The 17,728-nt window shown below is 37.2% G+C and overlaps 4 protein-coding genes across 4 annotated transcripts; 1 reads left to right on the top strand and 3 right to left on the bottom strand.

Annotated features, from left to right (window-relative positions):
* Positions 1 to 5,579: 5,579 nt before the first annotated feature.
* Positions 5,580 to 6,256, bottom strand: LOC104711958 (transcriptional regulator TAC1-like). The gene has a single exon (XM_019230284.2). It carries the CDS (start codon positions 6,165 to 6,167, stop codon positions 5,748 to 5,750), a length of 420 nt encoding a protein of 139 aa, XP_019085829.2. The 5' UTR covers positions 6,168 to 6,256; the 3' UTR covers positions 5,580 to 5,747.
* A 3,914-nt stretch (positions 6,257 to 10,170) lies between these two features.
* LOC104711956 (L-type lectin-domain containing receptor kinase IV.2) lies at positions 10,171 to 12,587 on the top strand. Its single transcript, XM_010428738.3, has one exon. It carries the CDS (start codon positions 10,393 to 10,395, stop codon positions 12,424 to 12,426), a length of 2,034 nt encoding a protein of 677 aa, XP_010427040.2. The 5' UTR covers positions 10,171 to 10,392; the 3' UTR covers positions 12,427 to 12,587.
* LOC104711953 (hsp70 nucleotide exchange factor fes1) lies at positions 12,556 to 14,616 on the bottom strand. The gene is made up of 6 exons (XM_010428736.3): positions 14,397 to 14,616; positions 14,010 to 14,152; positions 13,876 to 13,926; positions 13,562 to 13,783; positions 13,374 to 13,476; positions 12,556 to 13,273 (listed from the first exon to the last, which is right to left on the bottom strand). The coding sequence occupies exons 1-6, from the start codon at positions 14,480 to 14,482 to the stop codon at positions 12,784 to 12,786; spliced, it is 1,095 nt and encodes a 364-aa protein (XP_010427038.1). The 5' UTR covers positions 14,483 to 14,616; the 3' UTR covers positions 12,556 to 12,783.
* Positions 14,617 to 14,996: 380 nt separating this feature from the next.
* On the bottom strand, positions 14,997 to 17,027 carry LOC104715641 (telomere repeat-binding protein 6-like). Its single transcript, XM_087464171.1, has 7 exons — positions 16,899 to 17,027; positions 16,496 to 16,805; positions 16,257 to 16,394; positions 15,855 to 16,167; positions 15,586 to 15,747; positions 15,405 to 15,468; positions 14,997 to 15,325 (listed from the first exon to the last, which is right to left on the bottom strand). Exons 1-7 carry the CDS (start codon positions 16,962 to 16,964, stop codon positions 15,197 to 15,199), a joined length of 1,182 nt encoding a protein of 393 aa, XP_087320297.1. The 5' UTR covers positions 16,965 to 17,027; the 3' UTR covers positions 14,997 to 15,196.
* Between the last annotated feature and the right edge of the window lie 701 nt (positions 17,028 to 17,728).

The following is a 17,728-nucleotide window of genomic DNA, read 5'->3' as shown; positions in this document are numbered from 1 at the left end:
TATTCAACCAAGTTTGCATAAGAAATATGAAGACATCCCAACTGACCATTATTATTTGGAAGCTTTCTTAATGTGAAGAAGTGTCGGACTTTTGAAAACAAACTTAGTTTTTAAAAAAAATTTAATGTGTGTGCCGTATATTGACCTCTTTATCAATTTTGTAATAGTGTGATCAAATACAACCTAAGGTAGATAGATGTTATTCAAATTCAAGGACCATGTCCATGCATATCTCAACTTAAATATTTGTTTTCTCGTGGACCTTCTTTTTTAAATTTCTCAGCTCTGATACCAAATCTAGAATAGAAATTTTGTAAGAACACAAGAATTAAAAGCACAACTCACTTTTATTTAACTTAAGAAAATCTCTCAAAACTTAAGTTCTCAAACTCTCTTCTCACAAAACCTCATAAGTGGTGTCACAACTCAACACATCCTTATATAAGACTTTGCTAATCCTAATCCTAATAGGAATCCTCACAACCTAGATAACTCCTAGACTTTTAGACCCTTATCTCTTTATTCTCATAAACACAATAGGATTAGGACTAGTTACATTTCAGGCTTTCTTCAAGCTTACTCTAACAATCTCCTCCTTAAGCTTGAAGCTCTGTTTCACCAAGTCTAGAACTCCCAGAAGATCCCTCATGACTCTGAACTTGTTCTTGTCTAAAGCTTTGGTGAGTATGTCTGCTCTCTGCTCAGTTCTCGGAACATGCTCCACCTCAATCTGACCATTCTCAACCCTCTCTCTAATAAAATGATATTGTCTATGTATCTGTTTGCTCTTCCCGTGGAACACAGGATTCTTAGTGAGTGCGATTGCTGACTGGTTGTCAATCCTGATCAAAACCTTCTCTTCTGCAGCTCCAGTAATCTCGCCCAGTAAGTCTTGCAACCAAACAGCTTGCTTCGCAGTCTCTGTTCTGGCCATGAACTCTGCTTCGCAAGTCGATAATGTCACAACATCCTGTTTCTGTGAGCACCATGTTATCGGACTATCACCAAGATAAAAGACATGTCCTGAGGTGCTCCTTCCATCGTCCTTATCAACATTATGGCTGCTATCGCTGTAACCAATTAGCCGAGGCACCTCCTTCCTTCCATATGATAGTCCAAGAGTAGTGGTTCCCCTGAGGTACCGTAAACACTGCTTCATGGCTGCACCATGCAAAACTCGCGGACTCTACATATAGCGGCTTAGAATCCCAATGCAGTACGACAGGTCAGGTCTAGTATGCAGGAGATATCATAAGCATCCAACATGTTTTCTGTATGTCGTTGCATCAATCTCTTTTTCCTTCTCTGCCTTAGACATCTCCAACTCTGGTTCCATTGGTATGAGAACAGCATTGCACTGTGCCATTCCGGATTCCTCTAGAATCCTTTGAGCATATCGAGCTTGACTCAATGTGATTCCGTCTTGATGTTGAGTGACTTGCATCCCAAGATAGTATGTCAATCGACCGAGATCACTCATTTCAAATTTAGAGGTCATCTCCTCCTTAAACTTGTTAACCAAAACCAGACTTGTCCCTGTTACAAACAAATCATCTACATAGACACCAATGATAAGTAGATTAGAGCCTATGTTTTTCCGATACACCGAAGGTTCCTTTGAGCATTTTACGAACTGCAATTCCACCAAAAGCTGATTTAGCTTATTGTTCCGAGCTCTAGGTGCCTGTCTGAGTCCATACAAAGCTTTATGAAGCTTGTACACCTTCCCTTCACTGCCTCTTTTCTCAAACCCTTCAGGTTGTGATACATACACAGTTTCCTTAATCTCACCATGAAGGAAAGCTGTCTTGACATCAAGATGATGTATCTCCCAACCATGTGATGCAGCAAGATCAATAAGCAGTCTGATGGTCTCAATTCTGGCAACTGGAGCAAAAACTTCTTCAAAATCTACACCATACTTCTGCACATAACCTTTGGCAACAAGTCTTGCTTTATACTTGTTGATACTACCATCACAATTCCTTTTCAACTTGAACACCCATTTTAACCCAATTGGTTTTGCTCCAAAAGGTAAGTCAACCAGTTCCCATGTTCTAAGCTTTTCTATCGAGCCTATATCTTCCTCACACGCGCGTGTCCACTCTTTTGACACCATAGCTTCTTCAAAATTCCTAGGCTCGTTATTAAGTGTTAGTAACAGAAACTCACTCTCCTCCTCTGCAAACAAGACATAGTCCTCCAGGTATTTTGGTTTAACATTTGGTCATGTTGATCTCCGCAAAATAGGTTCTGCAGGCATCGTTGCAGTTCCTTGTGAGTCATGCTCTGTTTCCTCTGTTTTACCTCTGTGTGTCATTCTATCTCTGTTCTCTTCCCATTCAGCACTATCAATATCGCTCCTAGAGTCTTCATCAATGTTTACAACTGCAGTCTCGTTTTCATTGATATCTTGAAGCCCATGATTCCCAAATACACCAAAACTGATTCTGAAACTCTCATCTGTTGCTTCGTGTGCCACATTTTTAACCCAATTCCAACCTCTCATTTCATCGAACACAACATCTCGACTTACTATGATTCGTCTTGTCTGTGGTTCCAGCAAGCGATACGCCTTAGAGCCAGGTTCGGTTCCTAGGTGAACTAACTCTCTTGTTCGATCATCCAGCTTCTTTAGATTCGGTTTCTCCACTTTAGCATAAGCAATACACCCGAAAATCCTAATGTGTTCGACTGTAGGTTTCTTGTCTCTGAAAAGTTCGTGGGTGTCATATCCTTCAATGCTCGAGTAGATACTCTGTTCAACAAGTAAGTAGAGTGTCTAAGAGCTTCCCCCCAAAGATAGTTAGGCATGTTCATATGCTTTAAGATGCTTCTTGTCATCTCCATCAATGTCTGGTTGCGTCTCTCCACAACACCATTATGTTGTGGAGTGTAGGGTGTTGTTAAATGCCTCTTAATACCTGCTTCTTCACAAAATGCATTGAACTCTGTAGACACAAACTCTCCTCCTCTATCCGTTCTAAAAGTCAGAATTTTCTCAATAACATCCTTCTCAGCCATAGCTTTGAACTTCTGAAACTTGTTAAAGGCCTCTCCTTTTTCTTTTAGTAGCATCGTCCACATGTATCGGGAGAAATCATCAATAATCACGAAGACATATTTGTTCCCAGCAGGCGTACTTGGTGTGATAGGACCACACAAATCACCATGTAGAAGTTCTAATCTCTTCTTAGCTCGAAACGATGTTGCCTGAGGGAATACACGCCTTGTTTGCTTCCCAAGAAGACACGATCTACATATTTCTTTTCCAACAGAAACCTTTGGTGCTCCTAAAATGAGTTCCTTTGCCAGCATTGAACTTAAGGTTGCATAATTTATGTGTCCTAACCTCGCATGCCACTTACTCGGCTCACTCACATCCATGAGATACAAACTGGTATTGTCTTGAAGTCTCATCAGAACCTTGTACAACCTGTTTTTAGATTTCTCTGTTTTCACGAGCAAATTTCCTTCTTCATCTCTCATAGTCAAGTAGTTTCCTCTCAGTCGAATGTCGCAACCTGCTTCTGTGGCCTGACCTAAACTTATAATATTGCTCTTGAGATCAAGTATGAAGTATACATCTGTCATAGTCCTTGACTTTCCATTCTGATCAACAAAAGCAATTGTTCATTTTCCTCGAATATCAATCCTAGAGTCATCTCCGAATCTGACTTTACCAGTTATGGACATGTCAAGTTTGTTGAAGTATCTTCTATCCCCTGTCATATGATTGCTGGCTCCGTTATCAAGATACCATATGTTATCACTACCTGCAGTCATCTCAACTTTACTCAATATGCGATCCTTCTCGTATTTGCTTGGTATACAGTCTTTCTCATTGAGATAGACTACTTCGTGCATTAACAATTCATCTGCTTCCTCTGTATCTTTATCTTTGTTATTACTCTCTTCTGTTTCCTGCAGCTTGAGCAAACGATATGGACAATGTGATGCAAAGTGACCGGTTTGATCACATCGAAAACATGTTACTTGGGACATATTTCGTCCACCATAGCGACCTCCTCCTCGTCCTCTATAGAACGATCTTCCACCTCGACCTCGTCCTCTAAACCCTCCGGATTCATTACTATAATCTCTGTATTGTTGACTAGTTTGTGAATCTCGATACTGTTAACTAGGTTGTGACTCCGTGTACATCAATTTTCCTTGTTCCTCTTGAGCATCTTCTTCTTCACGAATGCGTTCCTCATAGGCTTTCAGTCTGCCTACAATGTCTACAAAACTGATGGTGTTTAAGTCTAAAACCTGTTCTAGAGAAGCAACTATCTGAATGAATGTCTTTCGAGGGAGACTGCTCAGAAATTTCTTGACTATCTTCGACTCTTCTATGTTAGCTCCTCAAGCAGCGGATTGTGAAGATATCGTAGCTAACTTCCCTGAAAACTCGTCAATAGTTTCTGAATCTTTCATCTTTAATATTTTGAACTCTGCCATCAAGGTTTAGAGTCTAGCTTCTCGAACCCTTTCAGCTCCAATGTTTCTAGACCGAATTGAATCCCACACCTTCTTAGCCGTATCAAGTTCTCCAACTTGAAGTGTTAAAGTTTCAGGTATTGATTGAAACAAAAGAGCCATAGCTATATCATTATGGTCAGGATTAGTCTGCTCGGTTTCAGGTTCGATGGCATCCCAGACTTTGTGTACACGAAGAGCAAGTCTCATCTTCATCGCCCACACAGTGTAATTAGTCGATGTTAGCATAGGACAAACAATAGAAGGAGATCCTCCTCCTTCCTTAGGTCGTGATGTGGCTACTGTTAACTCGGACATGTTTTCTTGGTACAAGACTCAAGCTCTGATACCAAATCTAGAATAGAAGTTTTGTAAGAACACAAGAATTAAAAGCACAACTCACTTTTATTTAACTTAAGAAAATCTCTCAAAACTTAAGTTCTCAAACTCCCTTCTCACAAAACCTCATAAGTTGTGTCACAACTCAACACATCCTTATATAAGACTTTGCTAATCCTAATCCTAATAGGAATTCTCACAACCTAGATAACTCCTAGACTTTTAGACCCTTATCTCTTTATTCTCATAAACACAATAGGATTAGGACTAGTTACATTTCAGGCTTTCTTCAAGCTTACTCCAACATACTCATGCTATCCCTATGTTCTCACTAGTTCTCATATACATATTTTTCGTCGTTAAAGTTTGATTTGTGATTTCAAATCAATGTGAGGCGGGAGGATGAGATTGGATAGAGAGATTCATCACCGTAGAAAAAAGGAGATGGGTGGGAACCAGATAAAAGCAAGGGTTCCCTAAAAGCAATGGGTTAATTTTATCTAGTAGAAACCTTTAAAACAAAAAAAAACTCGATCTTTAGTTATTAATTATGGTAACCAATCAATATGGCAACTATAACTTTAATATTTCCTTCGTTTTGTCTTTGATAACCTTTGGTTCTTTCTATTTTTATTTTTTTTTCTAATTAAAATCACTATTGGGCGCATAGTTTTTTGTTTGTTTGTTTGTTTCATAAGATTCACAATAAAATATGATTGAACCCTAATTATACAGTTAGGCGTATGTGGTAAATAAACAAAGATGGTCACCAATAAATGATTATAAACTCATCACAATCAGTAACCAATATATATTTACATAATAAATGTTAGTTTTAGTGTAATATTAACAAATCAATATCTAGCTAGTCAAACGAAATTATTCACATTGCATAATTACATTACTTGGTGATTAAATTATTCAAACATTTACGTACTTGTTGATTTCTTATAAGGATCTAATCCTAGCCGGAGCTCAAGATCTATCACTTCTGCATTTTGAGATAAAGCCGTTTCAAGTATCCTCGTTCTGTTCTTTTCTTCATCTCTTACACAGTTGTCGCTTTTATCATCTTCTTCTTTTGTTGTTGGTCGACGGACCGTATCAACGAAGAACGGTAACTCAATAAGCTCTTGCTCTAACTGATTTGTCGAAGTGGTGGCTTCTTCAGTATCTTCTTCTTTCAGGTTCGCTTGTCGAAGTTTTGCCCTGTCTTTTCTGTGGATGTTCATGTGCCCTCCTAAAGCTTGTGCGTTAGAGAAACCTCTCTCGCAAAAATCGCATATGTATGGTCTTGCTTGTGATCCGGACCATGAGTATGATCGACGATCCAAGTATTTTCTATTCATTTGTATACAGTATATATCGAGAAAAATATAAACAAGGGAGTGTAATTTCAATCTACGAAGAGATGCAAATTTGATAAAACCATCACAAGATATCATGACAAAGGTTAAATATACTGATATACAACGTGATAATTAGTCTTTATTAAATTTAAAGTCAAAGCCGACTTTTTCTAGCCGACAAAATGTATAAAGATAAGCTATGTGGTTATTGTCTTGCGATGATTGGTTCTTAAATGTTTTTAATTGATTTTGGCGTTTACATTTTAACTTTTATGGAATACTAATATATAGCCGACAGTGTAGATATATGCGCAAATTTTCCTTATTTTAAACACTAAAATTTATGAGTTTATTAATCAAAATAAAACACACTGTAAAATATTAAAATACATCCAAAATATACGAATGTAAACAGATGGAGCGATGTCTTAATAGACAATGTATCCCCAAAACACATCTAGATACACACACGTATAAGCGAGCGGTCGATCGATGACATATATAAGTTTACAATTGTCTTTAATCAATGTCATTAAAAAAATACTTATGAAAGTCATTACACAAACTATATGTTTATTGACTTGAGCGTTAGATTTTTCATCCAGTTAGAGATATGTATGTATCTATCTGTACGTCGGCATCATCTATCTCGTATACGCTATATTTAACTGCTTTTACTAATGTCAAATGTTAATCAGTATTTTATTAGAATCTTAGATTATGTTCATTCTTAATTTCTGATGTAAGAAAAATAAACTAAGAATTTAGTTAACAATTCTTTCTTTATGAGTTTAGGGTTTAATATTAAATCTATGTATGAATTAAGACATTAAGCCGTGTTAGATTTTAATGTGAGCTACATGATTTCACAGTTTACATATACCATATATGTACACTTTTAAAAGATAAACGACTAAACTATCCGAACAACAAACAAACAAAAACTTTAGAAAAAAAATATTTTCGCGGATGGCAAGTGGCAACATGCCAACATCTAATAGTGGCAGGAAGCAAATTACATACACGTTTAACTGGTCAGTATATAAATGATGACGGGTCTTGCTTAGTTAACTTGTTAACGTGAACATTAGTATATAACTTGTTAAGTGGTTAACAAGGGAAAGGTATTATTATAGATAATCGTTGTTTAGTTTCCTTAAGAGAAAACAATTATAGAACAGTTCCACATTAGTCTCTTGGACTTATCCAACAATTAACTCATATGGACAAGGATTATAAAATCCATAAGCCTATTTTAAACCTATACGAACATGTCAAGGGTTATGGCTTTCTAATAACAACTCCAATTTGAACATTTCTTTTACTAACTTTTCAATGTTGGAGTTTCACATGGTATTTGTCTTTCCCTTCAAACATATATACTTATATCACATTAATACTCAAGAATATCGAATATGATTGTTAGACCTTATATAGACACTATGATTATACTTTCCAAGGTATTATAAATGATAAACAATACCAAAAAAAAAAGAAGGGTTATATATTGAGGCTTTTTCCTCCTTTTTGTAACGTTGAGATATAATAAAGAAGTTCTGTATGAGTATGTCACCGTCACCGATACTCGTTTACGGCAGATATTAATATGAATATATGATCAACACTATATACGAAACTTATTATTTCAGAATAGTGAATTAATATTAGTTTAGTGTGAGACATGAAAAACGTTAGTAATGAATATTTCACCGATACAGTATGGGAAAAATAAAAGCTCCACAGACATAGTTTTACGAAACTTTGTATTTTCAGAAATTTATCGGTCGGTTTACTGGTTTAATTAGTATGTAAGTTATCATTGGCTCAATTGGAATCCTCTTAGGGTTTATGTATATAAATACTAGGCTTAGATATTATTAGCTAAACACTTCTGGGCCTAGGCCTGGGCTTAGCTGTAACTGTATCTTTTTCCCTTTTATTATTCTGAAATTAATAATATATTCATCAACCAAAAGAAAGAAACAAAAACATTCAGAAATTTCTTTGTAGAATATGTATATTCCATTCCTTTTGCTTGTATTTTGTTAACTTAGCCAATAATATATGTTATTTCAAATTTTTATAGAGGAATGAGATCGGAATTATATTCTGAAAATGTAATACAAACATAAAATGAAATTATATAGAATTATTTTGTGTGTGTCTCTACTCTCAGTCGATGTATTGCTTCCGAATCCGACTATAAAGTATTAGATCACATAAATATTAAGAGTCCGGATGGCATCTGAAGTGCAAGAAAAATCAAAGAAGACCATAACATAGACCCATCGTCTGATCGTCATGTAATAATAAGCTGACTGACACCAAGAAAATCAAAAGGTCAAAAATGAGAAGGTTCCCTAAGAAATACAAAGTGGACAAGTTTTGACCAGTTTGTCCACTTGACACATGAGCACCCCATCACTATCAATCACTCCTCAAAGTCCTTGTTCTCTCCCTCCATCACTTACTTTTTAGTTTTTTGTTCTCACGAATCCAGGATACATCTATTCACGTTTTCCTACACTCAACAAATTTTCACGTCACCAAAACAGTTACGGATAATTTCATTTACAATCCAACAATTTGGTTGGAGTACGTGTGTGGTGTATCCGTCTATGGATAATTATAGGTCCACGTTTTCATAAAATGTCACATGAAATCATACTATTACAGTTCGTATTACTCATTTAGTTTGTTTTTGCAACACAACCAAGGAGATATTGTCAAAAGAATCTTCTGTTGTTGCATCACAAAATTATTGTATTTTAATTTTTAAAATGAGTAAAATAATTGCATACCAATTTCAAGTTGTAATCTGACAAACCCACAAAACAATAATTTCAAAGTATTTATTTAACTATTTCTAATTTCTTTATAAATAAATAAATACTATATTCTAAAAAGATAATATGCAGAGGAATATAACTATTTATATGTCGGTCAGCAGTACTGTCTTCTTGCTGATGTTGAAAACAGTAATTAGTTACATAACCATTAACCACTAATAATTAGATAAAAGTAAAATCTCAGCCTCTCCTTTTATTTTCTTGTCGACAATCTCAGCCTTTCAAGCCACAGCTTGTTCGTAATATTATAATTTTTGTTCTCCCTTAATCCCTCTGATTCATTTGATTGGTGGTACACATCTTTCCTTATATCTTTTTCAATGGTCGCATACATGTACAACTTTATAATGGTTCAAAAATCTGGAATTACAACCAAACAAAGCTGAAAAAGTACCTATAGTACTTCGGTGAAACACGTTTCTAGAACTTCGTTCTCTTTGTTTATTTTTCAATATTCACATTACTCATCGATCATTCAAAAGCTTTGTATGTGTTTGAGTGTTTCTAGAAATGATAAAAGTCTATGATTCCTTTTGCATGAAAATTCATTGTTAAAATGGATTATTGTAAGAACGATTTTTGTAAAGCATTTTCCTACAAATTTAATCGGTTAGTTTTATACCACTTCAATTAGCATTTTCTTACGGCGAGTTATATACAACTTCAAGTATTTTTGTAGCATATTATTTCATAGAATATTACATTAGATTTATGTTAAGTTGTACCATTGTTTGGGATGCTTGTTTTTTTTTTTTTTTATGGTACTGACTGTTTTAGTTAGGTTTTCCAAAAATAAAAAAGTGTTTGAATCCGTAAACTTAAGTACTTGACTCCAAAAACACAAAAAAAAAACCAGTTAATTAACTTAACTATCTAAGCAACTAAACAAAAAAAATAGTATCCTTAAAAAAATCACGAGATCACAGTCCACAGACACGAATTTAGTTTTAACCATATGACTCAAAGATTGAATTCCACTAAATTTTAATTTAACAAAACAAAAGTGATCAATTCAACATCTCACTCATTGACCGTTGACCACTACACATAATAATTGTAGTCCTAACATGCAGACAAACTGGATTAATACATCAGTCTAAATCAAATTTGCCATAGTATTAAAAAAACACAATTAGCCATAGAATGTATTTAAATTCAAAAAGCTTCATAATCAAATCCTTGATCAATACTTCACCAAACCACTATGACATTAATAATAATTATTCAAATAGTATCACAAACACACAAAGCCGTGCCCTCAAAGAAATATACACGACCACGACTTTTCTCTTATCCCCCCCTCTCTTTAAATAAACTTCATTTTGTTCTCTTCAAAACTTTTTCTAACCAAACCGGATTAAACCGGAAAAGCAGCCATGTTCATTAAGCTCAAGCTCTTCTTCTTCTTCTTCCTTCTCTGTCAAATTCTGAGATCTTCTTCTCAAAACTTCATCTACAATGGCTTTCATCCTCCATTAACAGGCATCTCACTACAAGGTCTCGCCACTGTCACTCCCAACGGTCTCTTGAAACTAACCAACACATCGGTTCAAAAAACCGGTCACGCCTTCTATACCGAAAAGATCCGGTTCAAAGATTCCCAAAACGGCAACGTTTCGTCGTCCTTCTCCACAACCTTCGTCTTCGCGATACACTCTCAGATCCCAACGCTAAGCGGCCATGGAATCGCCTTCGTCGTAGCTCCGACGCTAGGTCTTCCTTCCGCACTTCCTAGTCAATACATCGGTCTATTCAACATCTCCAACAATGGCAACGACACGAATCATATCTTCGCCGTCGAGTTCGATACTATCCAGAGCAACGAGTTCGGAGATCCAAACGATAACCACGTCGGAATCGATATCAACGGTTTGCGATCGGCGAATTACTCGACGGCTGGGTACTGGGATGGTCACGACGAGTTTCGGAATCTGAGTTTGATTAGTCGCAAACGGATCCAGGTTTGGATCGATTACGATCATCTTACTCATCGAATCGATGTCACCATGGCTCCCTTCGATTCCCATAAACCTAAGAGACCTCTTGTTTCGTATGTGAGAGATCTATCTTCGATTCTTCTTGAAGAGATGTATGTAGGTTTCTCATCAGCGACTGGCTCAGTTCTCTCCGAGCATTTCGTACTCGGTTGGAGTTTCTCGTTAAACGGTGTCGCTCCGATGCTTTCGCTATCGAAACTCCCGAAGCTTCCTCGATTCGAGCCGAAACGAATCTCTGAGTTTTACAAAATCGGTATGCCTTTGATTTCACTAACTCTGATCTTCTCAATCATCTTCCTCGCGTTCTATATCGTGAGGAGGAGGAAGAAGTACGAGGAAGAGCTTGATGATTGGGAGACAGAGTTTGGGAAGAACAGATTCAGATTCAAGGAGCTGTATCACGCGACGAAAGGGTTTAAGGAGAAGGATCTTCTCGGATCCGGTGGATTCGGGAGAGTTTACAGAGGGATTTTACCTACGACGAAGCTTGAAGTCGCTGTGAAGAGAGTCTCACATGATTCAAAACAAGGTATGAAAGAGTTTGTGGCGGAGATTGTGAGTATTGGTCGGATGAGTCACCGGAATTTAGTTCCTCTTTTGGGGTACTGTCGCCGGAGAGGAGAGCTTCTTCTGGTTTATGATTACATGCCTAATGGGAGCTTAGACAAGTATCTTTACAACAATCCTGAGGTAACGTTAGATTGGAAACAAAGATCTAAGATTATCAAAGGAGTTGCATCAGGATTGTTTTACCTCCATGAGGAATGGGAACAAGTTGTGATTCACCGTGACGTGAAAGCTAGCAATGTTTTGTTAGATGCTGATTTCAACGGTAGACTCGGCGATTTCGGGTTGGCTCGGTTGTATGATCACGGATCAGATCCTCAGACTACTCACGTTGTTGGAACGTTGGGTTACTTAGCACCTGAACATTCCAGGACTGGACGTGCCACGACCGCGACTGATGTATATGCGTTTGGTGCGTTTCTTCTTGAAGTTGTTTCAGGTAGACGTCCCATTGAGTTCCATAGCCAAAGCGACGATGATACGTTCTTGCTTGTGGAATGGGTTTTCAGTTTGTGGTTGAGAGGAAATATAATGGAAGCGAAAGATCCGAAACTCGGGTCGTCTGGTAATGATCTTGAAGAGGTTGAAATGGTTTTGAAACTTGGACTGTTGTGTTCGCATTCAGATCCTCGTGCTAGACCGAGTATGAGGCAAGTGTTGCAGTATTTAAGAGGAGACATGGCTTTGCCGGATTTAACTCCCTTGGATTTGTCGGCTGGGAGCATGATGAATTTGGGAGGCCGAGACGGTTTTAGTGGTATTGTGATGACGGATTTTTCCTCAGTGTTTAAAGGGTTTACAGGCGGATCTTCCATCGCTGACTCTCAACTCTCTGGTGGGAGGTGATGATTGATGCTCCAACTCTAGCAACGTTTAATGTTATATAGCTTTTTTAAAAAGGTTTACTAATGCGGATCATGTACATACATTTTTGCCTTTGTATGGAGATATATAATTGAATTTTTGTTGTAAGAATTTTATAAAATACTAAGATTATGATTGCGATATTTGAGTCACTTTCAAAGAACAATCCCACAAGTCTGATTCATGACTTGACACAATAACGGAACAGTATAATATTGGCAAGACGTAAGACCTTAGATTGTCTATGTGCTTGTTGCTCAAATTTCTAAACCAATGCTGTTTTGTTGATATATGCAAAATCCAATAGATTGGTTCTTTCTATATGCCATAGCAACGAGATCACGGTGCAGGACCAAGCAGAAGTACTGGAACCGGTGGTTCACTCGTTTCATCATCTCGTCTTGCACTCCAAGCCCTAAGAGGAGGTTCAAAGCGGTCCCTAACCACATCAGGAGCCAGCTCATCATCAGACGGGAGGTAAACCAGGCCTCTCTCTCGTAGATGGGACGGTTCATCATAACACACAGTCCAAAGACTATCCACTAGCTGTCTTTCTTCTCTAGCTGCACAAAGATCTTCATCCGACATCAAAATTATTCTTCTTGTTCTCTCCTCAAGAATCTGTCTTAGATTCACATCCGCTCTGTCAAGGTTTCTCTCAGATTCTTCACGAGCGAGCTCTAGGAGACCACGAAGGGCGAATTCCCGGACTTCTAAGTCTTGGTTGGATGCTAGGTGGATCATTATGCGAGGGAATCCAAGATCTCTAACGATTTTACAGTCTGAGTTGCTTTCTTGGAGAAGATAGTGGATCAAGTTCAAGGCTTTTCTGAAACGGAAAGAATATATTGGTTACTAAAACAGAACCAAAACCATGATCAAACAGTCATCTATCTAATGCTAATGCATATGCATGAGACGTTTTTAACCTTTGGAATCTAACGGTATCAGAAACCAAAGCGTCACGCAAGCCAGCGTAACCATTTGCCAGGCGGAAAGCTGTGATTCCGGGTTGGTTGTTACGGATAAGAGCTGCAATGTAGATAGAAAGCAAGAAAACACTTGTCAAACATTTGGAGTTCTCAAAGCAAACTTTTCTAGAAAAAGTAACTCTTACAAGATATAGCACCGAGTGCCTTGGTTCGAACTCTTATGTCGGGGTCAGCAACAAAGTTTGTTAATAATGGCTCTAACCCATTTGCTTCCATAACAAGTTGCTGGCTTCTTGGATTGTTTTGGACAACAGTGGTCAATACATCGGCCGACTTTGCTCGAATCTTCGCATTAGAGTTCTTGAGATAGCTAAGGAGAGGTACCAAACCTCCAATGGAGTGAAGATCTGAAATATTAATGATCCAAAATATCTGTAAACAAAAATTAACATTCACAAAACATATTAAAAACCAAAAAACAAGTTATGTGAGTTTTAACCATTGGCCAAATCGATCGACTCAACGTGTTCCTGAAGCTCATCCAACATTCCTGTCCAAATAAAATCATCAATAAGACCAGTCCTTTTACATATTAAACGAATAGAATCGTCACTGGAACGAACTATAAAGAACCTTCAAGATCATCAGGCGTAACGCCTTGAGCCTCCAGGACTTGGTCAGGCGTTTTCATGATTTGAGATATAACTTTCATACGAGAAACTGAATCGATCGTATGTGCTTGCATAGCTTCCATAAACCATTGTCGATCTTGCTCACTAACCATAACACAGTTCTCAAATCAAAATTCGAAAAAAAAAACTTCATCATCTCAGAATAAAGAATATATATTCCAATAATTAAATAACCTATTTATTAGCAAACTAGTAAGAAACGAAAGGGGTGGTCAAAGATAATAACAAGCTTGAAACAAGACAAAGGGATAATGTAACATACGATAAAAAAAAAAAAAAAAAAAAAAATGGTAAAGAGATGCTTTCAATTGAGAAAAGATCAAAGGACCTTATAGGGCGAGAAGAGGAAGATCCATCGGAATGGGAGAGGCTCCAATTGAGCAATCCGTCCCAGTTAGGTCCATTGTTCGCCATTTACGCTTCTTGAAAGAAAATGAAAAGCAGGAACGAAACGCAAAATCGTGTAAGATCGAGAGGGGGGAATGAGAATGTTTAGTTTTTATTACAGGAACAGAGGAGATATTTTTGTGTGTGCCCCGTAAAGTATGGAATAGACAAAAACACGTGGCCAAGTTGCACTAGTCAGTTTATCGGTTAAGGTGAAAGAGTGAGAGGGACCACGTGGAGATTAAACCGACGACGTCTTGCATGTATTGGATCGCGTAAGGTGTGGCCCAAAAATATGGATACGAGCTATAATAGTAGATGAGCTTGACGAGAGCCAATTGACTATATCGAATGTTTAAAACCAATCATCAAAATGTATACGCCAAAATCAGTAGCTAGATTAATCACTAATCAGAAGTTTTTTTATAAAATGAATTCAATAGACACAGAACTCAAAAAAATTGAATAGAAATGTTACCAAGTGTTGAATAACAACATTACACGCGATAAATTATCTTCTGTAACTTAGAAGAACCTACACCATCCGATCCGGGGTCTAAATGTTCCCACCAGGAATAGGAGTAACTAATTATATATCCTAGATTATCTAACATGCTTTTTTTTTACCAAAAAAAAAAAAGATTATCTAACATGCTTTAAGTACTGAAAAGGACAATCTTCTGTGTTATTTAATCAAAATATCCTAAACTTAAATAATTCTAAATCGAAATCTAATTAATTTCATCCGGTCCGATCAGACCAGAAAGCATGAGCAGCTAAAACTCTATCAAGAAGGTCTTGAGGCACAGGTTCGCCTCTCCTTTGCCTTGCGGATATCTTTGCCGTGTGAACCAACGTTTTCCATTTATCCTGTTTTAGGTTACCCATATTATTAAGTCTGCTTATTTGTTTACAATAAATATCTGATTTGATATATAGTAAAAGATACCTTGAGGTCAACGTAAGTTCGATGATTTGCATGGTCAAATGCATGAGACTTAATGTCGCGCCACCTGATAAGAATCAATGTAGATTGAAGACAACTCAATAATTTAACAAATCAGATTATTACAGTTTAAATGAAAAATTAATTACCTCAAATTTAATTAGCCAAAAAAAAAAGAAATTACCTTCCGGTGCCGAGCGTCTCTACGGCCTGAACCAAAGCTTCTACTTCTGAGACAGTGAATGGCCGTCTGATTCTCCGTTGAACCATCTCTGGCTGCGAGGCCGGCTTCATGCGCGCAGGTTTAGCTGCCACTGCCTCGGTGCTATCCACGGGTCCTCGAACCCTATTTTATGACCGCAGTTTAATAAATATACGAAATGACTAATCACATAAATTTTGGTAAATAGTAATTTTACACAAAAATCATAATTTTTGGTTTTGATTGTGTACCTAAGTCGTCGTGTTGCCGGGTAAACAGTGGTTAACGTTGTTCCTGATGTTGTTTCTGATTTATGCGGTTCTAGCATGAATCCCAAAGAACTGATGAGGTTGTGGTCATCATCCTGAGCGATCCCAATCTGAAGAAGCGTTTTGGAGTCATCATCGATGGTTTTACCTCGAAGAAGCACTCCAATGTTTAATCCATCTTTCAGAATCCGTGTTACCGCCTCCAATACCGCTAGTTTCAGTGATCCAACCGTGGCTGATTCGGGAATGTCCACCAATAGCTCCGAGATTTTCAACGATTTAATACCAAATTTAACTGAAAGATGATAAGAGAGAATGTTATATAAATAGCAATTGTTTTTGTATATTATATAGATCTGATCTCAAATATATAGATATGCATACCGGTACACGGAGCTTCATGTGTGTCAGGTCGATGATTTTGGTAAAACAACTTTCTTTTCTTCAAAGGATACATATCCTGCGATTCTTGGCTACTACACGAACCTCTCTCCTTCATGTTACACATCTTTCTTTTACCGTCTACATATAAATCCAAACAAACACAAAATATTAAATTTTAAATGTAAAAAAGCTTTCGTTATATACAAGTAAGTTAAAGTTAGCGAGTGACTTGATCTTACCGATCTTGGAACTTGAATCGAAGTTTTTTTCCTCTGTGATTGGAGAGCTAGACATGGAAGGACCAAGAGCTAACCAGTCCTTAGACAATAACACCTTACTAGAAGGTTTCTCCAGATCAGGTTGAGGCTTAACCTCAACTTCCATTGTCTCCAATAAGTTATTGACGACGACATCATCATCCTTTGTCTCGTTTGTTTCGTGGGCCAACGAGCCGATAGCATTCTTGCACTCGCCTGAGAGTTCTCCGGCCACTTGGGTTAAAACCTCAAACTCGAATCTATGTTTTCTCATAGGTTTTAGCCTGCGTCCCTGGAGAAAAAAAAAGATATGCGATCGAGTGAGCCAAATGTATGTAATGTAACTCTTGCACGAAGAAATCTTGTTCGAATGTAATATGCGCACTCTGGGTGATCTATACGCCCTAGGAACCACAGGAAGTTGGTAGGCATCGACACCACAGTCCATCATGTTCCTTGCAACACACACAACTGCAAATTGCTTACGTTAATCCTCAAATACGCAATTTTTTTGTTTATCATATCCAAAAATCAGATCCTAGAACACAAAAAAAATTGATGAGGATAAACTGAACACAAAAAACTGGTTACAAATTAAATCTCCCTTAAAAGTACACAAACCTTATGATTGTGTTGTCGTTTCTCTAAACCGAAATTTTGTGTGAGACAGAAAAGTGAGATTTATGTTAGAATTTGTTTGAGGGAAAAGAAAATATATAGAATGCTATGAGCCGTAAAACATCCGCCTTTAAAGTTGGGGTTGTGTCTGAACAAAAACCCCCATCAAACCACAAAAAAATCTCTACAAAATGAAAACTTCAATGTTTCAGAAAATTTCGAACTCAATTTTAACAACACCTGTCAACATCTGAATAGTCTGAAAATATCAGTAAATTAAAAACGTTTTCTCTTAAGACATGTTTATTTTTTTGTGGGGTTAAAAACTAACCAACGGTTTTTTTTAGCTTTAGCCCTAAAACCCTCCCCCGAACACTTTGGACCAGTTCTTCCGTTCTTCCCATTACTTCTTAACATCAATCTTAGTTTTGACACGTGGATGACTCTCCATTTTAATTGGATAAATCTCTTCTCATTCACTAATATTTTCTTGTTGTAGAGGAAAACTCTGTGGTTTCCATTTTTGTTGGATAGATCTCTTCATTCACTAGTATTTGTTTCAATCCACAACATGCAAGTTAGTTCTTTGGAATTAAT

This window comes from Camelina sativa, chromosome 9 (assembly GCF_030686135.1).
Source record: "Camelina sativa cultivar CO46 ecotype springtype chromosome 9, ASM3068613v1".
Classification (NCBI taxonomy): Eukaryota; Viridiplantae; Streptophyta; class Magnoliopsida; order Brassicales; family Brassicaceae; genus Camelina; species Camelina sativa.
This window is presented reverse-complemented; position numbering and strand designations above follow the sequence as displayed.

Coding starts and splice junctions, on each gene's coding strand:
- LOC104711958 (XM_019230284.2), bottom strand. CDS start 6,167: ATGAATAGAAAATACTTGGATCGTCGATCATACTCATGGTCCGGATCA.
- LOC104711956 (XM_010428738.3), top strand. CDS start 10,393: ATGTTCATTAAGCTCAAGCTCTTCTTCTTCTTCTTCCTTCTCTGTCAA.
- LOC104711953 (XM_010428736.3), bottom strand. CDS start 14,482: ATGGCGAACAATGGACCTAACTGGGACGGATTGCTCAATTGGAGCCTC. Junction 13,927..14,009: donor TACGCCTGATGATCTTGAAG/GTTCTTTATAGT, acceptor TTATTTGGACAG/GAATGTTGGATGAGCTTCAG. Junction 13,274..13,373: donor GATACCGTTAGATTCCAAAG/GTTAAAAACGTC, acceptor TTTCCGTTTCAG/AAAAGCCTTGAACTTGATCC.
- LOC104715641 (XM_087464171.1), bottom strand. CDS start 16,964: ATGATGGACTGTGGTGTCGATGCCTACCAACTTCCTGTGGTTCCTAGG. Junction 16,168..16,256: donor ACATGAAGCTCCGTGTACCG/GTATGCATATCT, acceptor ATCATCTTTCAG/TTAAATTTGGTATTAAATCG. Junction 15,748..15,854: donor CCGGCAACACGACGACTTAG/GTACACAATCAA, acceptor GTCATAAAATAG/GGTTCGAGGACCCGTGGATA.